The following is a 24996-nucleotide window of genomic DNA, read 5'->3' as shown; positions in this document are numbered from 1 at the left end:
CTGCTCGAAGTCGAGTCTATACTGATACACCGTGATTAGCTAAGTAGAAAAAATAAGCACCGTTCGTTTTTGATTGGTCGCTTGTTTCTCTAAACGTTGTTACTAGGTATCCAGGGCATTGTTTTTCTGTCAAAAAACAACAACATCATCAAGGCATTGTTTTTCTGTGTCAAATAACTGCAATATGTTCAGGGCAGTGTGTGTCTGTGTCAAATAACTGAGAATATGCAGAGGGTATTGTTTGTCTGTGTCAAATAACAATCCCCAAGGTGAAGCACACGTAACTACAGCTATTTATATTCAGTCGATAACGTGAAGCACACGAGGCGTTAATTTATATTCAGTCGATAACGAGAAGCACACGAGGCGCTTCAAAGCCATGAACATGAGCGATATACACTTACAATTCTTTCCCAGTAGCTCAATTTACCGGGCCTTATGTAGATAAATAATATTTTTTGCAGAAACATGGAGTACGTGGAGAAAATAACCATCTTTAGGTCGAGTCGGAATGGAACTTGTTATAATCGGCGCCGACACCTTCATGAATAATAATAATAATAATAATAATAATAATAATAATAATAATAATAAACTTTATTTACGTGTCAAATAAGATAACAGTTTCCCACTAAGTAAGGAAACCTAAACTAAACTAATCTAATCTATATAAAACTATGCATTAAAAATTTATTGGAGACATGAGACAAGTACGATACGGTCCGTAACAAATAACGCAACTTGGCTAGTGAGGTTATCATGACCAAGCTGTGTGAACGAAATGGGAATTTCTCTTTCGACCCTCTCGTTACTCATCTGTAGATAGGTTCAATAAGCCCTGGTACATGCAAGTCTCTTTTATTCGGGAACGTTTTGAATATCTTCCTGGGGTAAAACATTTCCCTTTGCCGGTCCTGGACGTTTCATTGTTTTGTTTATGAGTAAAGGTCACGGTAGTTTCACTCATATGCAAATTTTTTGTAAGTAATCAACTGCGGAGGTGGAGTTTGGCTTTCAGTTTCAATACTCACTTTAGCCCGATCGTTCTTTAATATCGACTTTGAACGGTAAATTTTTTTAATAGAAATTTTCCACCATCTAATGAGAGGCAGGAGACATTTCCAGTGTATTTTTTATGCTTCATATTTATGGACGTCGGAGGTTAATTAACCTTGATATGTTATTTACGCCAATTGCCTCCTGAGTGATAAGAGATCGACCGCCAAATCTTGAATTGCTGAGAATGCATTTGAAATTAACTTCACAAGAAGAGTTGTAGTGATGAATTGGCGAAATTAATTTCAGGAGTTTCATTTTACCGATTCCTGAGGTCGTCGAATGTTGTACTATGCTGTACCAATTAAATATTCAGAAAATAAGGCTTATATTATGGTGAGATATCTACAAGGGTACTAAGAACTTGACAACAAGGCGATCGAAATGGACATTCTTTAGCCCATTGGATTACGTTTTGAACTTATTTATCGCCAGAAATCAAGGACATTACGAGCCCGCTAACAATTATCAGCGGTATAGCGTATTACTTACTAAACATGGAAAATAAGGGATATTCTGGCGCGTTGGGAAGTTTCTGGGTGGGAGGAAATGGCAATTTTTCAGGATATTTGGACGCTTCGAGCTCAGTAGCAGTCAATTCGATCGAGAGCAGTTGACTTCATCCATGCACTTTCCTGTAATAGGCGGGTGTTTGGGATGGAGAACGACGGATTTTGAAGAACTGTATGGCGACTTAGTCAATGGACAATGACAAAAGAACTGGCTCGGGAAGTAAGTGGTTTTTATTATCGAGTCACTGAGAGGTTTGATGAATAGCAGAATCGGTACTGAATATGTCTCGATCGAGAGCGGACGGGACCATGAGCTCCTGATCGTTATATTTTAAAAATTTTACAAATTTCCCTACAGTTTCGTATATTATTTGGACACCATTATGGACGAAATGCGCAAGCGCGCCCGCCATCTTGTCCAATATTTCTGCCAATGCCTAGCACTCTGCCAGCGTTATTGTGCACTGAGTCTACGTTTTAGTTTTCCTATCTCGATAATTTACTTCTTTCACTTTAAAATGTTCAGATTCACGAGGAAGAGGCGTTACCGTCGTGATCTTTCTCTCCTCGTAGGTTTAGCCTGATCACATCAGCAAGTTACAACAAAATTGCTTCCATAAGTGTACATGTATTTTTTTTTTGACGCTCATTTGGATACATCTAATCAGCATAACGCAATTGAGAGCCGTTAGGGAACTAATCGCACCAGTTCATAAGCCTTGGGTGGCCTAACTTCAGAAGTCCTAGCCATGATTAGGTTCCCCGTTGAAATTCATCAAGCAATTCGGAAATTGATCTCTGCTATCAAAAATCGAGCACTTCGAAATACAGTAATTTCCTTTGCGTCAGTTACACATATTAAGCAAACGTTGGTGAAAAAGGACGACGACTAGTGAACACCTTCGCGACGTAGAAAGAAATGACAAGGACGCATAGACACTAATCTCCCTAATTATTCTAAGCAGCATATGGCAGTTTGCGGCCTTTCCCTACATTTGGGCAGTTCGGACGTCGGAAAGCCGCAAAACTTAAGAACAAAAATTTGTCTTCCACTGATTGGCACTCTCAATCCCCACGGTATCAATGAGCGCTTTTCATTCAACTAATTTTTTTTTCTGGTCCCACGCTCGTGACAAGACGAAAAACATCTTTCTTTAATTGATTCTTGTCTTCTCGTCACTATACTCCCACCAATAGCGTAGCTCCATTTTCTGCATCTAAACCTACACACAACCCACAATTCCTCCAATCGCTTTGACGAAGGGCTAACGCTCGAAACGTCAGCTTTTAAACCCTTTACGATGATCAATTTACGTTATCAACTCAGCTGACAACACCAAATTACCCTGTTATGCTCTCCCACCGACGCTGCACCACAGTTTCTTTAGAAACTTACCCACTTTTAGTTTACCCATCTCGATAATCTACTTCTGTTCAGAGTTACGAGACTAAAGAGGCCTTACCTTCGTGATCTTTCTCTCTTCATAAGTTTAGCCTGATCACATCAGCAAGTTACAACAAAATTGCTCCCGTAAGTGTATTTGATATTTTGAATGCGACGCTCATTTGGATACATCAAATCACCATAAAGGAATTGAGAGTTCATAACCCTTGGGTGGCCTAACTTCAGTCGTTCTAGCCATTATATATAGCGACAGTATTTTTACTGATTGGTCCTCTGTTGAAATTCATTAAGCGATTCGGAAATTGATCTCTGCCGTCAACAATTGAGCGCTTCGAAATACAGGTATTTTCTATGCGTTAAGTTACACTTATTAAGCAAACGTTTGGTTAGGAAAGTGACAAAGTCGAGTTTCGCGCTTTTAATATAACGGAAATAGATTATCCTATTGTAAAATAAACCTTGACGAGGAAGATGAAATGAAATTTTTACAAGCGATCTCTATCACTGGTTGGGGACTTGAATCTTGCACGGCTTTCTCACATTATTTTTTTTAGCATGCGCATTTCTCTTATTGTGCGTTGGATTACTTGAAACGCTCTCCGCCAAGGAGCGTGACGAAATTTTTGTCAGTATATCTCTCCAGATTTAAAATTGGATATTTATACGGAACTTTTTACCATGCAGATGTTACATTCTCTAATCGCAATGACAATTTCAGCGATATTTTACCCAAGAGGAAAATGCCGACCATCAATAATACGAACTTTATATTGGCATCCTGTAATAGTTTCATAGTAGAGATTAATCTTTTTCTTTTTATCTCATGTGCACAGCCACTCGTTATCCAGTTCTTATAACAAGACTTAAACGTATATTTCATACCTTCAGTTGTCTTGATTTTACGTACATCTAGGATTTGAGTGCCATACTCTGTGCTGATCCTGTTTCTTTAAGAAGAAGCGGAGCGCCGATACGAAAGAAAACATGTCTGTTTTGTATTCTGATCACCAAGTGACTTTTTTAGGGAAATCCCCGAAATATAAAATAGTCTGTCGCGAAAGGAAATCGACACATTTTAAGACAGAGAGGTTGAATTAATTTTTTTCCTTGACTGTTTTTAGGAACAAGTCGTACGCAACATTTAAAAACCTCTGAGAATTTGACAAACAGAAGCGCGGTGCGGATCAAATGCGCAAACTAGGAATTAAAAGCGGTATTGACTGTAAATTTAACCGCAGTTCCGATATTAAAAATTTCTCAAACGTTGACAAAGTCACTCACAATTAAGTGACCACAAGTTCCGTGGCAAAGTTTTCTGAAGATTCGTGCAGTTCAGATAACTCTTAAGAAACAAATTTACAACAGAAGTTTGCATGATCTTGTGGTTCACTTATCGTTTTAAACGATCGGGTAAATTATAGAGAAGCTAAGGCAATCAGACGTTGACAAAGCCACTCACAATTAAGTGACCACAAGTTCCGTGGCACAGTTAACTGAAGATTGGTGCAGTTCAGATAACTCTTAAGAACATTCTCTGATCGCAATGACAATTTCAGCGATATTTTACCCAAGAGGAAAATGCCTACCATCAATAATACGAACTTTATATTGGCATCCTGTAATAGTTTCATAGAAGAGACTAATCTTTCTCTTTTTATCTCATATGCACAGCCAGTCGTTATCCAGTTCTTCGCAATCAACCTTAGAACCTAGCTTATGAATTAACATTATGATATGAACGAGATCCTAACAATGAACAACCTAATTAGCATGGGTTTTGACTTTCACACTAGTGCCACCTTAAGGGATGTCAAGTTCGAAACGGAAATCACAAGTGAAGAGTTAACAGGGACAGACTCTCCTCAGGCCTAATACGATTAATTTTCCGATTATCGATTACACGTATTTGTGATTATTGATTACTTGAGTTTTTATGGGTTTGATTTGAAATCATCTAGATATTTTATAAATTGTTCCACGATTGAGTTTTTTCACAATTTACGACCCCAAACTTATTTTCTGGTTCTCGCCAGTGTTCAGGTCAGATTCCAAAAAAGGAAATTTTCAAAGTGGACTTTCATTACATATGGCAAAGTTGCGACAGCGGCTCTCTGGCTTCCATAAAGTTACGATGATGTCATTGTTTTGTCATCATTGTCATGATGATTGTCATTGTCGATTGGCTCATGAACAGAAACTATTTGCATATGAATTTTACCTTCACACTTGTGCTAACTTCTAATTGGTATTAAGTTCGAAACGCTCATAACAAGTGAAGAGTTAGCAGGGACAGACGTTCCTCAGGCCTAATACGATTACATTTCCGATTATCGATTACACATATTTGTAATTATTGATTACTTGAGTTTTTATGGGTTCGATTTGAAATTACCAAGATATTTTGTAAAATGTTCAGTGATTAATTTTTTCACAATTTACGACACCAAACATTATTGTTTTTTTTCTCGTCAGTGTTCCTATCTTGATGTTTCCCTAAACTAAAACGTCATCTGCAACATCCTCTGTGCACTGAACTGGATTTGTTCTTGAGAAAACAAAAAAAAGCAAATGCATGAAGTGCATTCAACTTAATTTATAACATTTTTTAATGAATTACGCCGGTAACATGTTGTCCGCTAGAATAATTACAAAAGAATGAAAATAACTGCGTATGGTAGTTAAGTTGTTGGCATGATTTCAGAGAGGAAAGCGAAGAAAATTAAGATTTATTGTTGGGTTCTTCAAATCAATAACCTGAGAAATAGTCTAAAATTTTCCCTCAGATCGAAACGATTCGTCACCTAAACAAACTGATGGCTCTTACCTTCAAAGCAATAATGCTCAAAAGAAACTGGTTTGATATATTAAAGTTCACACGGCAACCAGGTGGACAATTAGACATAGTTTGATGGTACTCTGGTTTGTAGATTAAATGAATGTAACTGAAGAAGTTACAATTCGTAGACCCAACGTTTCGACACTCCTGTCTAGTGCCTTCAGGGGTGAAGGCACTAGACAGGAGTGTCGAAACGTCTGGTCTATGAATTGTAACTTCTTTAATCTGCAAACTAGAGTAGCATCAAACTATGTCTGAGGATCTGGTTTATTCTGATTATTTGGCCTGAGGATATACTGATATATATATTATTTGGCCTGAGGATATACTGATATAACCTCTGGAGGTGTTTTACTAACCCTCAACGCATCGCAGTGGCAGATATTACATTCGTACGAATACTTATATCCGCAGGTAGATATGCGAGAAAATGCGGGCTCAGAAGTGGAACCATCGTTTCCCTGTATTTATGGATTTTCTGTTAGTTACGTGAGGTAATATGGGAAGTGTTTTAACAACGGACCTATTGTTTTCCTGAATTTACGCATTTCCTGTATTGTTTTGCAGAATTTATGTGTATGTCGTGCTATGTGAAGTGATGTGAACAGTTTTTGTCATTTTGCTGAATTAATGTGGTGTCTTGCTAAGTGAAGCGATGTGGACAGCATTTACTGTTTCGCTGAGTTAATGTTGTGTGTCTTGCTAAGTGAAACGGTGTGGACAGCATTTATCTTCTTCCTGAATGAATGTGATGTGTCTTTCCATGTGAGGTGATGTGGACAGAGTTTATTATTTCGCTGAATTAACGTGGTTTGTCTTGCTATGTAAAGCGATGTGGATGCCTGTGATATGGTTTTGGTGTCTCACTCTAAGGGTTAGTTACGCCATGGGAGGTGATGTGAACAGAGTATATTACTTCGCTGAATTAATGTGGTCTGTCTTGCTTCGTGAAGCGATGTGGAAAGTATTCACTCCTTTGCTGAATAAATGTGATGTGTCTTTCCATGTGAGGTGATGTGGACAGAGTTTATTGTTTCGCTGAATTAACGTGGTTTGTCTTGCAATGTGAAGAGATGTGGATGCCTGTAGTATGGTTTTGGTGTCTCGACAGGTGGGTAGTTATCATGACAACGAAACCTTTCCCGAAACCGACATTTCTTGCAAATTAACTGACTGCGCATCCAGAGCATAGCAGTTGAAGCGTAATTTTACGCTGGGGAGACATTAATACAAGAACGCTAGTGAAAACAGAATCATCTGAAAATAATATTTATTTGCAACTAATGCTTCAAACGAACTTTTGGATTTGGTCACAGTCGTTAAGAATATATATGCGAATCATGTTGAAAAGATATTCAAATAGAAAATGAAACTGCTCTATTCCAATTAGTGCGACATTCATTTATCAACGACAAACAATTCAAGACTTGCAGTTTTTATTAGTTTGATCACCATCAAGTTTAAATATAACCTTGGATTACCGCTGTACGACTTCAACTGAACAAGGCAAGAAGGGCGGTTGAGAATTGAAGCGAAAGGTTTATTTAGTTGGTAATTAAACATCCCCAAATAATCACATATTCCGTACCGTAATTCCTTCAGTTTATTTCTATCCTTGCTAAAAATCTCATAAATAAAACTTTCACGTACATTTTATACATTGAGATGTATAGATTTGACTTGCATTTATCGGATTTGAGTTTCGTGATTATTTCTTGGAATATGGGAAAAGAAGAAAAATAAAGCATTACAACTTGCAATCAAATTAATTAAAATTTCCGCAATTGGGGACTATGGTGTTGTGCAGAAGGGTTGATAAAGTTTTTGAAATGTATTGTTGAACTATGTTTAATTTGAGATTTATCGTATGCTTATTTATCGTAAGAAATTTGTGTGCTTTGTTCATTGATTACTTTACTCTGCTAGTTGACCAGTGGACATGCGTAATGTCACACCAACTTTGAATGGAAGTCGGGATCTTTTAAAAAACCATCCTCTGAGCACTGAACGTGAGTTCTCACTGAAGAAAGAAACGACCAGTGACATGTCATTGAGAATTTCCCACGCGGCGTCTGTTACATATGAACATGATTTAAAAACGTATCCGTAAAATTTTTTTTGGTGTGTCAAAATATTTTCCAACATATCCAAATTCAGATTCTATTACTTTCGCCCTAATCACGTTTAATGGCCTCTATCCTCCATCGATCATCCATTATGCTGCACTTCTTCAGAACACTGACGAGTGATTAACACCACTGTATCATATCTCTGAATAGCATCGAAGTAATTCTCGAGGACCTCGTGAAACAATTTGCATCTTCATGGTAAATGGTTTCGTCAATTCTTTCACATGCACCAAATTGGAGCGGTTTTATACCTTTTTCCTCAACGTATTGAACGGAAAAACTTAGCTTCTGCGCAATTATTAACACCCCTTCAGAGCGATTTGGACATCCTTATATTTGGCCAATTTATGTATTTCCTGTCACTATATGAGGTCATGTTGTAAATTCATTCAAGTGGACTTTGTGGGTTTATATGACATGCTTCCGGACCTACCCACGAACTCACTGAGCAGCGGGGATCAAAAATTTGGTCTCCTAGTAACAAAGTGGGGCCGAAAACAAAACATATGAACCATAAGTTGCTTTTGTGACTTTCACTACAATCGGTTTTGGATGACATCAGACTCCATTACATTTACAAGAAATATTCATTCATTAGTGTCAACATTTGTTTCATTGAGTGGAATCAGTAGTTTCAGTCATTTAGGAGAAGATAAACCGCACGGAAGATTCATTCAATGACGACTTTGCATTTGAAATGACATTCAACAGCATTATCTCACAAAGACAAGCTCCTTTAGACAATCATTCGTTGTAAGTTTATCTTCATTCACCTAAATGATACTTATAGAGTAAGAAGAAGATCAAACTTCGCTACTCGACAACCAATTCATGAACGCGATTGCATTGAATTAACAATTAGTTGCAACTTTTAACAACCATTTTCATGGAGTTTACAATCTTTTAAGTTGTTTTTTTTTTAAGTGAAGAGACTTGACTTGTGTTTCCTGTAGAGCGCTAACCAACCGCCATTATAGACCCAAACATTTCAGGTTGTGAAAAGTGCTCGCTATAAATGCTTGTGCCTAAAATAAACATTTGACAAAGTGGCAGTTTAGAAACGGGATACAGTTCATAACTTTATTTGAAACTTTAACACTTTTGCTCACCCACAAAGGAAATAACTCCACTCTGTGCAGTGCGGATTGATTCTGCAATGCATCCGTATTTCTATGTTATTTACGAAAACGTTAGCGCTCATCACATAGGATCAGAATTGTAAATATTTACGGACTTAAAAAGGCACACACATTGATATGTGAGAATTAAGTGACCAACGCATATACATAACTACGTACGGAAAATTTGGCTTTCTTTTTGCTGTGGTTCAATTGTGTCATTGGTTTGAATTTTATCTTCCTCTTTTAAGGTTGTGATAACCGATCATCATCATGTCACACCGATTTAACGAATCATGTTAATTAAAGTCATAGTACACGTCAGTCACGTCAGTCCTTAGTGGGACCACCAAGATAAGTTACAAATACGTTCTCAATTGAAGTGGTTTTGGTAGCAGTTTTGTCTCTAACAAACTTTGCATAGTTCAAATAAGAAAACACCTATGAATACGCGATAGAACGAAAGAAATTACAGTTTTGTGTCTTCGGGATAAGAATGCACAGTAGCGAGGAAAGATATTTGATTTTCATCATGGCGGACGTCTGGAATTGCTTCACTCTGACGTGGAAGCTGAGGAACTTGAATATCCAACGATGATTGGTCAGCTTGAGCCTCGGCATCCTGGAAGCCTACATAGGAGATTTGGCATAAGGACGTTATGGATCAGAAAACTTGCAACGTCGTGTGGCTGTTAGGGAAAAAGGTGGACGTACTCTAAAACACTCCTAACGTACACTCTGCTTCATTAAAGAAAAAAACATTTTTTATTTTCATGGTCATATTTTACATGATAGGATGATATTTTAGAGGCGCAGAAATGATTAAGACTATTTTTTACTTAAACGAAGCGCGGTACGCACTTATTCTCTCTATTATAGAGCTAGCCTAGAATAAAGTATCCCAGTACACATTGACGATGTTACCTTTACTTTTGCTGTGAGCTCTTGACGGTTGGAAAAGCAAAACCAGTAGGGATCCAATGAGAGTCAATATTCCAGGCGCCAGTGCAAACACATGTCGCACGTAGTTGCCAACCGCCTCATTTGAGCTGATTCTGAATTGAGAGAATTAAAGTGCGTTGATAAAAATTTAAGTATAACTAAAAGTTTAGAGCTGTAACCATATTTGTGAAATTGCGCCTAAAAACACAGAAGAACTAGAAAATCATTTGTACCGTAGAAACTTAGGATTCTTGTCAATTCGGTAGGTTCGCCAACTACCCATCGCAACTTTGAAAGGAATATACGGTATTTAAATTATTTGTATGACGACTTGATAATGGCGTACCAACCTTTCTCTTGGGTAAAATTCCTGTATGCCAATGATAAATGTACCGCCTGAAAGTCTCGCAATTACAGTAATAATGGCAAAAACTGATCCACTGGTTTCCTAGAAGATAAGGATCCTACTGATTTAGAGAGAGGCAGTGATCTAACATTTTACGCTAGGGACTCCGGGGACGACTTTGACCCCTTGCCAGGTCAGTTTGTTGCGTTATTGGACAGGAGACTTTATCCGCACAGTGTCTCTCTACACCAATGGATCCAGCGTCGTGTCATTGAAACCAGACATTTTGTTCAAGGACTATCGACCAGGGATCACCATGTTAGTATTTACTACTACGAGAGGGCTAAGTTGTCCGGGTTATTGGTTAGAGCACAGCTCTCAACTTTTTTCAACACTAAAATTTCTTTACATATCGATGTTTGTTTGTAGTAATTCCAACTTTTGGACTGTTTAATGAATGGCTTGTCAGAAAAAGAACCTTTGAGATGATTTAATTTCATTGTTTCCAAAAACAAAGAAATTCGTTTTACAACACTAACCTTATTTTCTCCAATCACCTCTGTAATGAAGACAAGTGCCATGACGTCCATAACGGAAAGACCACTTCCCATTATAACCATCACTGCATAAGCTGATTGCTTGGTGGAGACAGTCTGAAAATAGCTCCAAACAGAACAGCCCATCACCAGGGAACCCGCCAAAAGGTAACTCCACTAAATGTCGAAACCAAAGTAGAAATGACGCTTAGAAGACTTTATATACGCATTCAACCTTACTGAAGCTTATTTTACAAGATTTTCATTTTTCTCGCGATGTTAAAACGTGCAGATCAGGAACTGACCCTAGAGAGATGAATGAGCGTACCAATGCATTAAAAACAATTTACTTCAATTTACAAAAAATAAAAAAATAAGTCAAACTTGGGAATGCTAAGGTAAAAAGTATCAGTTAATTATGGGAAAAATCTTACCATCATACCTTACTTCCAATCTTCCTGTTCAGGCTGTTGCAGAATAAACTTGAGAAAGTGGCGCTGATCAGGAGAATAAGTGGGAAATAGGCGATGGCTTCCTTGTATGAGACAAAAAAAAAGCGGTGAACATAAAACAAATAAACACTACAAACTATGAAATGAAGTGAAGGGATAAGAGAAGATTCGACTATTATACCTTTGCAAATAGCAGCCTCTCTGTAAGGAACAACGGTAAGTAATTGTATACAGCGTTCTGCGCAAGGCGTGAACTTGTGAATATAATGGCTACCTGAGAAGGACACACGGCACAGAAAAGGAGAAAGTTAAAATTAAAAGTCTTCAACGTGGAAATAAACTAGATAGCAATGTGTTTGGTCTTACCCTATACAGGTTTGGATCTCTCAGCCAATCTTTGATTCTTTTTGGACGTTTTCTCTCAGTTGGAAGAATTTCCGAAAGAACAGGAAGACTATGTGGATCAGGATTATCATCTAAAGCTGCCGATTCTCTTGTGTTATCTTCGGCGCAATCTTGTGCCAAATAGCTCTGAGCACTTTCACTGAGGATCTTTCCGTCTTTAGGCAAGTCCTCAAGACTTAATTTCTTCTGTGTCCCCTCATCCATTGAAGGAATATTGGAAAGTCCTGGCTCATCAAAAGTCACAGACTTCTTCTGGTTTTTAACGGTAGTGCGTATAAAGTTTTCTTTTTCCGAATCATCACTTGTATCATATTCAGATCCCAAGTTTAATACGCTATTACGACCATTAACTGAAGTCATCACGATAGCATGTTTTCTTTGCTTACGTTTGGACAAAATGGATGTTTCTAGGGTGCCCGGGAACTTTTCTTCTACACCATCTCCCGCCTCTTCGTCGACAGCTTTATTGTTGTTGGGCATTTTCCATGTATCCTCTTCACGAAAGGTTTCGTTCTCTTCATGTCTGCAGCACTCTTTATCGGCTAGATAGCTTTCATGCTCATTGTCTGCTGAAACTTGGTGTTCAATGCCGACAGTGAGTTTAGGTTGCTCCTCCTCCTCCTCATGTCCTAGTCTTGACAGAAGTCCGTCGAAAACCCGCATCATCAAACTTTTCTTACGTTCACGATCTAATTGTTGTACTTCTAAGACCATACGTTTTTTTGTATCCACTCTTTCTGGGTCCTTCGTTTCTTCCTCGAAGACGGGTTTATATCGAGCATGAACAATGTAGTTATCCCCTTCAGAAAATATAGCAGCGACAAACTTCTGCAATACACTTTTTTTTCTATTATGCAGCTCTCGACTTTGGCTTTCTTCCCAATCGTTCATCTCTTGCTTATAATTTTCCAACTGAGACGATGCCATGACCATGTCCACAAATCTATGAGCAAGGCTGTCTTGGAGAGAACCTTAAACATTAGAAAAAAGACACAATCATTTATAAACAGCAACATGTTGCAAGGAGCTAGATTTGAAGCTGACTTCTCGAACGAGACTGACGTTATTTTGTATGACGAGTAAAGACTTGCCTGCGTTCTCACTTCCCAAAGGTGTTGTTACAAATATCCCAGGAGTGTTCTACAATGAAGGAAAATGTCAGTTTAGTTCGTCCATTCCACAACCATCTAGTCAAATAGTACATACAGCATTTTTCAAAATGCCTTTATATGCACTGCCTGCAACAATCTAGTTACCCAAATACGAGGGTTCCAAAACCAGGATATGAAATAAAAAGTATTTACCAATAAAGTAGAAGTCATTTACGGTAAGATATGCATGATTCAAACAGAGATCCACCAAAATGTTTGATTGCATTGATCAATGACTTTGAATTTATCAAAAGGTTTTTCCATTCAGGTTTTGACCTACCAAAATACCCGATAATCTGCTCCTTCTTCTCAAACGTTTCTGATGCTCCTTTGTGCTGCCAATGAGAAAGACGGTTACAAAGAGGACTCCAGTTCCAGTAGCAATCCACGAGAGATACTGCAAATTCAAAGAGAGTAAAATTACAATTGTAGGGGAAATTTCAGAAGAAAAAATGGAGACACTACTTCACTTTTCTTTCTCTCGCCATTTTGAAACCAACGATTTCATTTGAGTGAGGCAAAGGAAAATAAGGCATTTCCTGAAGTTTTGGATTCCCTTTCAGGCGAAGCTTTTTTCAAAATAAATTATTGAGAGCTGCTACTAACCGCAAAATCTGACAGGCTGTCAGGTCCAAGAGCAGCTGCATTGTCTTGTCCCAGAAGGCTCCAGGCGATGGCGTATATGTAAATACCACTCAGGAAGCGAAATACAGTCCTTAATGACCCGATTACGAGACAGGAAAATATTATTGTCAGATATCACGAGCAACATCATTGCGGAACACAAGACATCAAATTGACATTCATTATAACACCCCACCACCATTTATTACAATACGCCTGAGAAACTTTCCGATAGTAAATAAACTAATAAATAAAAACTTCTCATTTAAGTGGCTTAGTCATTGAACTGAATTGCTTTATCATTATCAGCTTATTTCATGATATTGTGGGGCAAAAATAATCAAACTTGATTCCTAAACATCCACCAGTCGTAATACTTCAGTAAATTTGGCATTTTTTACACAGCGGTGAGGAAAACTCAACGACATATTCGTGTTAGCTTCTGTACACGGATGAGACAGACAGGCATGCATTGCAAAGTAAGATATTTCAAATACGACGTAAATTATACAAACTCAAACAAATTATTCAGAACAGACCTAAGTGCGCCAAGAATTGTGAACTCTTCTACAGACTCGACAACAGCTGTGAGGAAAGCCATGTGATTTATCTCTACCATGTTGAAACATATGTTTACCAACGCCGAGAAGAATCCGAAGTAAAAGAGGGGAAGCCAGCTTTGATGGTTGTCAGCACAAAGAAAGCACCGATTGAACAAAAGAGGAAGTGCGACGGCCATGAAGACTGTTGCCAAAAGATGCCAAGATTTTCGCCTGCCAATCCTCTTTGAAAGAAACGGTAAGTTTACTAGATCACCAAGATACCCAGTAATTGGAGAGAATAATGCGTCTGCAATTTCTCCAATAAGTATAATCAGTCCTGCTTCTGAGGCTGAAAGTTCAACAACTTTCATGAAGAATAAAAGCTCAAATGACTGGAGGAGCTGTCGGTAGAAGTCGTTGAATACATTTCCAACTGCACACGATAACCTTACCCAAACGCGCATCTTAAAATAACGCAGGAAGAATCTTGCGGCCGAGCTCAATCCATTCCGTATCATCAAACTGACCCCGACCGTAAAATTAAATACTGCGGAATGGTTAAAGACATATAGCTTACAAAATGGCTTCCAAAGAGCCCTTGGTAGAAGAAATGAAAGACGGCGATGGATACTATCTCGGCCCCCCAAAATCTTACTCTGCCCATAGAATCATACAAAACAATGCGTGTCAACATGTGTCTTTTGGAGACAATGGAACCATCTCTAGATAGAGACAATAGAACCATTCCTAGATACTCAATAGAATGAAATCAACGTACTAATCCTCGTTTCAATGATTCCTTCTAGGTGGAGAATTTCTGAAAAACTTCATAGGAACACGATGCTTTCAGTTCGATGCTGAAAAGCGTGAAATTCAAGCATAAAATGCTTCCAAATTAATTTTGTGACTTTTACATTCAAGGTAATGCCCACTCATTCAGTAAAGACGGAGTTATTAACCGTGAATTGCCGCATGACTAGATCTGAATTGGATGTTGGAAAGGTATCAACTCGGCGGTTAATTACCCAAACAAATATTGTTATTTGCATAACTGATGGTTATAACGTGTGTAAAATACATCTAGAACTTTCGCGTTCTTTACCCCAATCCCATGACATGCTAGCTTATAGTTCAGCTCTCTACCAAGAACACAGAAAGAGATTCTAAATTAAACTATCAGCAATATAGAACTCATTTAGAACTTGAATTCTGCTTTGTTTTATCGACTGAGTTGATGACGTAAATTGGCCACCGTAAAGAGTTTCAAAGCTGACGTTTCGAGCGTTAGCCCTTTGTCAGAGCCCTTCGCTTTGAAACTCTTTATGGTGGCCAATTTACATTATTCGACCCAATTGACTGTAAATACATGAAAATCATACATGTGAACTCCGGATAACTCAGTTGATAAAACCAAAATTATCTTGTTACAGTTTGCTTCTTTTTTAAGAACGCTGATTATGAAATCAGTTTTGTAAAGTGCCTTGAGAATATTGTTGCTAATGAGACAAATCCCATGACCCTAATGGATTGTGCCCTTCAGACATTGGCATTTTATCAATTATAAGTGTATGGAAATTACTCTAGCGTGCCTTACTTGAAAAACAAAAAGTTAAGAAAGTGGCTTCATTGGAATCAAGAGTTATCGCTTTTTTAATATCCGGAGGAATACATGGAAAGCGAGTGGTTCAAATGCAAACGTCCATCCAAGCTGCAAGTTGTATAATTGTTACTGATAAGGATCATGGATGGTTAAATATAACATAAGTTCAAAATAGCTGTTCGAATCGACAATTACGGTAGACGAAATGCAATTGTAAACCTTGTGATGATTATCCACCTCTGTTGTCTTACTGGCTTCAATCACGGCGATCAGGGTTTATATAACTGATAGACATCATTATCTTCGCAATGTTAGTCTTGTAGATCTATCTTAACTGTAAGCACCATACAATTTAATATACAACTATTTTGGGATCTAGCAAAGCAGCAGTATGAGGATAAAAACAATTGTTAATATTCTTTGTACAGTTTAAGGAAATACTGCTCAAAGACTCTTACCCAATAAAAAAATACAGATCATAGCTGAAGATCATGAGGAAGGTTCAAGATTCTGCCCTTTGCAATTTAGAATCGCGCAACTTGCACACGGGACGCATGAACCCATCACGAATTAAAAAAAACAGTAATTGTGCGCGCGTAAAAGCATCTAGAATATTCGGCGTTACTCTTCACCGAAATCGACATGAAAGGATTAAAATCTGACTTTAGACTACTAAAAAACTTTAAGTGACTTAAAAAAGTAATAACCATTAATAATCCTATAAAAGTTACTGATTTCCAGGAACTTCCGGTTCAGAAAAAAAAAGACTGAGTAAAAGTGAGTGCATCGTGCATCCAAATTATTTGTTACATTCAGGAAACATTTAAGACAACGCATTTTTACTGGAATGGCCACTCAAAAAGAATCTGATCAAATGTTCCCTACCTATTTCACGTACAGATCTAGAGGAGATATGAGTTAATAAAAATTGATAACAGCTAACAATGAGTTGAATGGTATGAACTTAGAATACTATTTCCACGTCATTCAGAGATTGTAAAATTATTTTTTGATTATAATAGGTTTGTGATATATAATTTTATTAACCCCTTCTTCCCAACACCGAGAAAGATCAGTCACAAATACTTATTTTGATAGAAATGTTGTCCTTGAACAAACTTTGTAATGAGATTTTGAATGGTCGGTTAAACATCGCCGACACATAATAAACTAGTGGAAGGAATTAAAGTTTTGTGTCTTCAGAAAAAGAAAGCACCGAAGCGCTGGAAGAATTTTGATTTTCATCCAAGCAGACATTTGGCGTTGTCTCAATTTCACACGTACACTGAGGAACTTGGCCGTCACACGATGATTGGTCAGCTTGATCCTCGATACTCTGTGAGCCTTAATAGGTGAAATGGCAGAAGGTAAGCTTATGCATCGGAAATGATACAAACACATGAGGCTGTAATAGAACATCATGTCCTCTTTATGAAACACTGTGAAGGATATCATTCAACACACAACAACCTCTTAAATTACCGGAGGAGTAACTTAAAACATTACAATATGAAATTGCATAGCCCCTTTCATTTCAAAGTAAGATATTGTCTGCACGTCCTGAAAAGGCTAAGACCGATTTCTTAAAGATATGGGAGTGTCATGCAGTTCTTCTAAACGATGATATTTTAGCCCAAGAAGCAAACTACAGCAAAACATTTGTGTTTTTACCTTTATTTTTGAAGGAAACTTCTGATGGTTGAAAAAGCAAAACCAACATGGATCCGACCAAAGTTAACGTCCCAGGCGTCATCGCAAACACATATTGCACGTAGTTGCCAACCGCCATATTTGAGCTGGTTTGAAACGAGAGGGGGAAATTAAGCAAATCAGAACATTACAGGCTTTCGAAGATGATTAAAAGTTTGATGTCGCTACGGTATTTTCATATGATACAGAAAGTGGACTCGACCAAGAAAATTTGCGCTGGTTTGAATCGAGAGGAGAATTTTTAGCCAATCAGAACATTACATAAGTGATTAATAATGGTAATTGAATGAGTGGAGTGCAATTTGTATAGGTAATCGCATGATTTCGAGTGCAATTTGGGATGGATCAGCACGAATAAATTTTTCAAGGGCTATAACTAAATTTTGAAAAAAATTTAAAAGAATTGAAAATAACTGGTTATACAAGCAAAAATGACTCTGTTTTCCGTTTCAGTTGTCTTTATTTGTGGTTGTGGTTGTGGCTCACCAGTGCGGCTCCTTGCCTTTATATTTTCTTTGTTGCGGAGAGTTGGGGCTTGTTCCTATAGAATTTGCTTCGAATTTTAAACCTCTCTCGCGAATAATTGAGCGTTTGTATTCTTTCTCTGTTAGGTATCGGTCGAATTGTTACGAAAAACTCCCCGAGAATTTTATTTTTTTTGCATTCTCTCTCAAACTCTGAGAAAATGTTACTTTGTCCTCTCCTGTCCTCCTGTTTGTTTTGTTGTGCTTTCGTGATTTAGCTGTCAGTAAATTTAATTTCAACTTTTTGCTCTCAATTTCAATTTTCTGCAATGCTTGAGATTAATTTACGTGTTCTCAGCCAATGAGCATGCTGAAATTTTTGCATGTGTATTATTAGGCCTGAAATCATATGCATGGTTTAAAAATCAAATGAGCGCGAGCTAGAGCATAAAATGGTGCGATTTGTCAATAAATCGTACCGATGGGAACCCATCAGATTGCAAGGGTCACCAGCTATTTCAAAATAGATGTAGTAAATTAAAAAAGTTTTATGCGTGTACGATATTTTCATATGGTGCAAAAAAGTGGATTCGACCAAGAACATAGCAGGCATTTCCCTCTGCAAAGTGGGCCAAAAGAAAAGTCTGATGTTTAGTTAGAGCTTTTGTAACCTTAGAATTTCGTATATTGTCCATATTAGTACAAGTCTATTTTCTTGTAACGTGACCTGTCGATCATACGTGGCTGACTGACCTTTCTTCTGGGTAAAATTCCTGTATACAAATGATAAGTCCACCGCTTGATATTCTAGCGATCACAGTTACAATGGCAAACACTGATCCACTGGTTTCCTGAAATTGACAATTTATTGACCGAAATTATATACGATAGTGTAGAGCTAAAGGCGGCGGACTTCGGGTCTGATCATTCAGGTTCAAACGCTGGCTAGTGGTAGTATTTATAATGTACATTCCTGCAGAGGAAATAACATTTCCAGGTGCCTCCCTCAACTCAGAAGTGTGAGAAACTGTCAGGGAGAACTGGCGAAATACTTAGGGTAATTTTCTTATAAATTAGCATGACATCTAGGGGAATAAGCAATAATTATAGTCGCCTCATGTTGCTTAGGCTGCTATACTGGTACACACTCCTTCGTTCGGACTACCTGGTAGCTATGTCTAATTTTTTTTTCTCGTTGACTTCATTATGTTACCAATGATTTCTAAAATTAGTTCCAACACCGCTAGTGATTACTCATTATGCGGTCGATGGGAGAGCTTGTTACGAGGAAATTGTTTTAGGGGTTCTCATATCAACTGTTTCCAAAAAACCATTAATTTAGTTTAACGATGGTAACACCAACCTTATTTTCTCCAATCAGTTCTGTGATGAAGACAAGTGCCATGACGTACATAACTGACAGACCGCTTCCTATCATTACTACAGGCGCATAGGTTGACTGATTGGGGGAGACGGTCAGAAAATAGCTCCAAACGGCACCACCCATCACAAGGAAAGCCGCCAGTAAAAAGCTCCACTTATTTTCGCGACCAATTAAAAAATTGAAATTTAGTAGACTCACACAATTAAGTAGGGCTTATTTTGGGAAACGTCACTTTTCTCTGTACTTAAAAAAACGAAAATTCACTGATTTATTACTTGGCAAGGGTACCAATAAGCAATGACCAATGGATTTATGGTAACAAGCAGTTTGGACATCAATTTGGAAATAGGCCTAGGGTCACACAATCCCTTTGATAGAAAATAACTGTTCATTATGAGACTTATCTAATGGCCATACCTTACTTCCGATCTTCCTACAAAGTCTGTTACATATCAAACTTGACAAGGAGCCACTGACAAGGAGAATAAGTGGGATATAAGCGATAGCTTCCTGATAAGAGGGAAAAAACAGTGAAATCACACCCATTCATTTTGTAAGTAAGTGAACATTGCATATTGTAAAGTGAAGGGACTTCAATATCATACCTTTGCAGATTTTAGCCTTTCTGAGAGGAATAGCGGTAAATAACTGTACACAGTGTCTTGCGCAAGGCGTGTACATGTAAAAATAATAGCTACCTGAAAAAAAAATCACACCAGTAAAAAAGATGAAGAACTTTAGGAGCAAACAAACAAGACAATTAAGAGGCTTATTTGGTTTTACCTTATACAAGTTCGGATCTCTCAGCCAATCTTTGATTCTTTTCGGATGTTTCCGCTCAGACCGAAAATTTTCTGATGAAACATGAGGACTATGTAGATCAGGATTGGCTTCTGAAGATGAGTAATTTTTGCTTCTCTCGTAGGATACTATAGTATCGTTGTTTTTGCAACTCTGTCTCAGATAATTACGAGCACTTTCATTCAGGAGCGTTGCTTCTCCAGCCATGTCATAAAAATCCAATTCCTTTGTCTGGTCCTCGCGTATTGACGGAATTTCTAGTAATAGAGGCGCACTGAAAGTCACGGCCTTTTTCGGCTTCCTAATTGAAGTGTTGGAAAAGTCTCCTTTCACCTCATCTGCACTAGTATCATAGGTAGATCCAAAGTTAGGCAGCCCACGATCATCTTCATCTGGAATAGTAGGGTGGCCATATTCACTTTGCCCGTGGTCGAACGAAATTGACGTTTCAAAGATGTCATTGATCACTTTCTCGTCATCATTTCCTATCTTCTTCCCTTTTTTGCTCGAATCCATGCTGTGGGAGTTTTTCCTGTGTTTTTCTTCAGGAATGGTTCCCACCTCTTCTTTTCTACAGTACTTTGCTCCAGTTATATACCCGTCATATTTATTGCCCTCTGCTGCTTGATGTCCAATGCTGCCAGTACATGTTGTTTGCCTTTCCTCTGGGTGTTGCATTCTAGATAAGATTCCGTCATAAACCCACGACAGGAGACTTTTCTTGCGCTCACGATCTAAATGCTCTGCCTCTGAACATATCCGTTTTTTCGTGTTCTCACTTTCTTGATTGTTATCTGCGCCTTCAGCGTCAACTTTTGATTGACTGTGTCCCGAATCATTTCCTTCGTCATTCAATATAGCAGGAACAAACTTCTGCAATAAATTTTTCTTTCTTTCACGCTGCTCATGGCATCGGATATCTTCACTTCCGTTGAGGTCATAGTGGCAGGTTTCAAATTGAGACGAAGCCATAGTCATGCCCACAAATCTATGGGCGAGACTGTCCCTAGAAGAGTCTTTCCAATTGAAGAAATGAACAAAATCAGTTTATATACTTTTGTTTAAAGCTCAGCTTGTAAATTTTCAGCATTATATATGGCATCAGCAATGCTTTTACTCTGTTGACGGAAGTGACATTATTTTTCAACAATGGTTATCCAAATTAAACTGTGTATTATTATAGTAAGATGTGTAAGTTGTGGAACCGGCCGGTTCCTAAAGGTAAAAGTGATGAGTTTTAAAGCGTACATTTTATATAAACTTGCCTGTATTTTTACTTTCAAACGGTGTCAATATCATTCCAGCAGCGTTCTGCAATGAAAAAGAAGGGTAACTGACTGAGTTTTTCCACTCCACAACTCGAGCAACGAATAGAACTTGTGACATTTGCAGAATCCCCTAAAGATTCTGCAATCATAATACCTGCCTTGAAAATGTCGGCTACAAGAGTGCGGGGTAGGTAATAAGTCCTTCAGGTTTTAATTCATTTCGAGTAATACGAGTATTGTTCAAAATGAGATGAAGGAGCTGCTAATACCAAAACATTTTATTGGGTACAACTATCATTTCGGGGCTTTCCCACAAGGATCTTGATCTTGACTTACCATAATACTTGAATATGTGCTATTTGTGCGTAAACGTCTCTGAGGTTCTTTTGTAGCATGGTATCTGTTTTCATCATTCTTGCCATCTTCGTCACTCATTGCAACATGATCTTCAATATTACCAACACATGTTGGTTGCTTCTCCACTTCGTTCAGTTTTTGAGGTTCCTTTGCACCAATGAGAAAGATGATTGCAAAGAAGACTCCTGTTCCAGTCGCTATCCATGAGAGGTACTACAAATAAGTAGCAAGGGAAATGACAAAAAAGGACGTCTTTACGGGGAGTGGTGCTAAGAAAAGGAAGTCCTGGCAAAGTAATGGGAAGATAACCCTGACTGCGTATCTCTTGGCACATTATTTAGTTTTAGTTCAGCAGAGGAAGATAGCGATTCCTAGAAGCAACGATTTTACTTCTATGCGAAATTACTTTTAAACTAGTATCTTGAGAGCTGCTTTTTACCGCAAAATCCTGGATTCTGATAGGTCATAAAGTGACTTTACCTTCAGCTGTTTGACAATTGTATTTATCTTCGCTTAGAGCAAGGTTTCTTCACTAGAGCATATTACTTCTAAAACGATTAGGGGGAAAGCTTCTAACCGTTAGATATGGAGGGCTGTTAGGTCCCGGAGCATCGCCACTATCAAGACCGAGAAGACCCCAGGCGGTTGCATAAATAAAGACACCACTTAGGAAGCTGAACACAGTCCTAAAGGTGACAGAAAAAGGAAGCAGAAGAACTTCATTTAAGATTATATGAATATCATCATGGCGCGTACACACATTAATGAGTTGGTTCATGCTTAGCGCGCATTCGAGAGCTGTAGAGAAGCGTAAGAGTTGTTCATGACGCAGCTTCTTGAGTGCTCTCCAAACTTCACAAGTGCATTTGTAACTCGATATACGCTCAGTTAAAAGCGTAAACCAATTCTTTTGTAACATAGTATACAGACACAATTTGGGCACGGAAAAAAGTAAACCCTGGTAGACCCTGTGTCGAGTTCTACTCGGAAACTAGCAATGACTGACAAGGCAAAAACGACCAAGAAATATTGTAAGAGCTAAGCTGTAATCAAAGAATTGAACCGAAGGCAACGAATTTTTTTTTTGTAAGTATGAGACCTAGAATCGTTGTGTACTATAATTCATGGACAGAAATGCACATAAAATTGTGTTAAAAATTGTGAAAATTCTGAAATCTGACATTTTAAGTATTTAGTATTTATTTTAAATTTAGTGAGTAATAATACTTTAAGGGCATATCAACACTTGAAAATGATATTTACCGTTCGAAAAACGAAGCGAAAAACGTAAAAATGTCTTGCATTTACGAGACCCTCGTGTTAGGTTTACCATAATTGAATTGTTGTTTACCAGGACCTATGACCAGAAAATTGCGTAGCTCTGTGTTGAAATTCTGCAAAATGTACGACTTTAGAACAAAACCTTCTCTTGAAAAACACCTTTGGGAATGAAATATCGTTAACTCCAAAACTAATTTGGTCGCTTGAAAGAGCTACATGCTCGCTGTTTTCGAGTGGTATTTAGCTTGTTTACGTTCATTTTGAGCTCCGAATGGTCCATCTCAATCCGTATGGCGGAAAAAAAATTTAAAAGGTTTTGAAACCTCGCGACTAAAATCGACAGGAACTTGCGCCGAAGTAAACTGCACACATCATGTAGTGAATGCCGTCGGCTGTGCGTACATACAGATTTACGCCATAGCATCTCCTTTGGAATTAGGTAATATTTGCGCCCGCAGCATGTCGCAATTTATTAAATTGTATGTTCATATAAATTTTCACTTATTTCAGGCATAGGCTCGTTATACAGTCAATTAAGTAAACCACTTTTTTCATCTTAGTGGTAAGAATCTTCAACCTGAATTTCGTTTTCATGCGTCAAAAAAGAAGAGGATGTAATACTGCTTACAATAATCAAACTTAATTCTTAACTTTCAGAACCGCAGGTAAGAACTCTTCTAATAATTTTCTTACTGTATTATGATCATGAAAATACTGGACATATATGGAGAAAACAAAAGTGCGCTTCAAATGGACATGATTTAAGATTCAAACTGTAACGTTGAGAACATACCTCATCGCACTAAGAACTGTGCATTCCTCCACAGAAGCAGCTACAGTCGTGATAAATGCCAAATGATTAATCTCCACTACGTTGAAACAGATGTTTATCAATGCTGAAATGAAACAGAAATAGAATAGTCGAAGCCAGTTTTGATTGCTGACACTGCATAACAAGCAGCGGTTGAAGAAAAAGGGAAGTCCGATGGCCATGAATACTGTTGCCAAACAGTGCCAAGATTTTCGCCTGCCAATTTTCTTAGAAAGAAAAGGTACGTTTGCACTATCACCAAGGTATCCAGCAATGGGTGAGAATGACGCGTCTGCAATTTGTCCAATAAGAATAATCAGTGCTGCCTCTGAAGGGGAAAGTTCAACAATTTTCATGAGGAAAAAGAGTTCATATGATTGTGCGAGCTGCCGGAAGAGGTCGTTGAATATATTTCCAACCGCGCATGACAATCGTTCCTTAATTCGCATCTTCAACAAGCCTTAATCCAATCCTCTCGTCCTCGATAACCTATAAAATAGGAAGAGAAATAATAAAAACGCAAAGAGAAAAAAAGAAAAAGCAGATTTCTCTGAACCACAAGAGAGAATTGTAAGAGAGCACAAGAGAATTGTAAGAGTTTTTCAGGGCGTCGCCCAGAGCAAATTTAGCTTGTGGAGTGCTTTCCAAACGTCCCAAGTGCACGAAGAAAGACTGTTTTTACAATAATGTCGGGTTTACCGAGTAATCGTGTTTTTAACCAAAAACTGTGATTGAAGGTAAGGCAAAAGCGAAGGAAAAGAAATATTTAGAGACCAAATCTTTATTCAAAGAATTAAGAGAATACTTTCAGGACATGTTAACACTTGAAAATAATATTTACCGTTCAATAAACGTACAATATATATTTTTAAGAGACCCACGTGGTAGATTCACCGCGCTCGAATTACTGTTGATAAGAAACAATTTTGAAAGGATCGAAACCTCGCGGCTAAGCTTTACAGAAACTTGCAGCCTAATTTAAACTAAACACGTCATGTTATGTGCGCACGACCGTGCGTATATATATGTAGAGATTTATAACCCACCGATTAATTTTCGTGCGAGTATATCAGCTACTTTACGTCACGTGATATGTAATCACCGGACAGTTATTACTCATTAACCCCCCTTAAGTCGTTATTTCTCTTTTGATTATTTCCGCCGAAAAGAAACAAAGCTAAAACCTGCTCGATAGCTTCACTTCTTCACCTTTATTGCTCTACATCGAAGAAAAGCGAACTCGTTCCGTTGAGTTCACAGGTAGTG

The 24996-nt window shown here is 38.0% G+C and overlaps 2 protein-coding genes and 1 long non-coding RNA gene across 4 annotated transcripts; 1 reads left to right on the top strand and 2 right to left on the bottom strand.

The window, feature by feature from the left end:
- Positions 1-9003: 9003 nt before the first annotated feature.
- Positions 9004-14988, bottom strand: LOC113669662 (uncharacterized). Of its 2 annotated transcripts, none has more exons than XM_027185733.2 (11): positions 14052-14988; positions 13495-13603; positions 13169-13285; positions 12829-12877; positions 11699-12708; positions 11514-11606; positions 11323-11415; positions 10884-11057; positions 10349-10446; positions 9981-10111; positions 9004-9686 (listed from the first exon to the last, which is right to left on the bottom strand). In XM_027185733.2, the coding sequence occupies exons 1-11, from the start codon at positions 14570-14572 to the stop codon at positions 9526-9528; spliced, it is 2556 nt and encodes an 851-aa protein (XP_027041534.2). In that variant the 5' UTR covers positions 14573-14988; the 3' UTR covers positions 9004-9525. The 2 variants fall into 2 exon arrangements, with proteins under 2 accessions (XP_027041534.2, XP_089058512.1); XM_089202386.1 differs by having other exon boundaries at positions 9639-9745.
- LOC149046618 (uncharacterized) lies at positions 10913-13491 on the top strand. Its single transcript, XR_016185443.1, has 3 exons — positions 10913-11048; positions 11347-11548; positions 13157-13491. It is a non-coding gene; the product is annotated as an uncharacterized LOC149046618 (long non-coding RNA).
- A 999-nt stretch (positions 14989-15987) lies between the features above and the next one.
- Positions 15988-24268, bottom strand: LOC149046617 (uncharacterized). Its single transcript, XM_089202617.1, has 11 exons — positions 23713-24268; positions 22216-22324; positions 21618-21851; positions 21279-21324; positions 19996-21029; positions 19818-19910; positions 19630-19722; positions 19192-19365; positions 18582-18679; positions 17326-17450; positions 15988-16998 (listed from the first exon to the last, which is right to left on the bottom strand). Exons 1-11 carry the CDS (start codon positions 24177-24179, stop codon positions 16838-16840), a joined length of 2634 nt encoding a protein of 877 aa, XP_089058743.1. The 5' UTR covers positions 24180-24268; the 3' UTR covers positions 15988-16837.
- Between the last annotated feature and the right edge of the window lie 728 nt (positions 24269-24996).

Source organism: Pocillopora damicornis, chromosome 4 (genome assembly GCF_964200805.1).
Source record: "Pocillopora damicornis chromosome 4, jaPocDami1.2, whole genome shotgun sequence".
Classification (NCBI taxonomy): domain Eukaryota; kingdom Metazoa; phylum Cnidaria; class Anthozoa; order Scleractinia; family Pocilloporidae; genus Pocillopora; species Pocillopora damicornis.
This window is presented reverse-complemented; position numbering and strand designations above follow the sequence as displayed.

Coding starts and splice junctions, on each gene's coding strand:
- LOC113669662 (XM_027185733.2), bottom strand. CDS start 14,572: ATGATACGGAATGGATTGAGCTCGGCCGCAAGATTCTTCCTGCGTTAT. Junction 13,604..14,051: donor ACAATTCTTGGCGCACTTAG/GTCTGTTCTGAA, acceptor CGGGTCATTAAG/GACTGTATTTCGCTTCCTGA. Junction 11,058..11,322: donor ACAGGAAGATTGGAAGTAAG/GTATGATGGTAA, acceptor TTCGACATTTAG/TGGAGTTACCTTTTGGCGGG.
- LOC149046617 (XM_089202617.1), bottom strand. CDS start 24,179: ATGCGAATTAAGGAACGATTGTCATGCGCGGTTGGAAATATATTCAAC. Junction 21,325..21,617: donor GCACATATTCAAGTATTATG/GTAAGTCAAGAT, acceptor TTTTCATTGCAG/AACGCTGCTGGAATGATATT. Junction 19,911..19,995: donor GAGATCCGAACTTGTATAAG/GTAAAACCAAAT, acceptor TTTTTTTTTCAG/GTAGCTATTATTTTTACATG.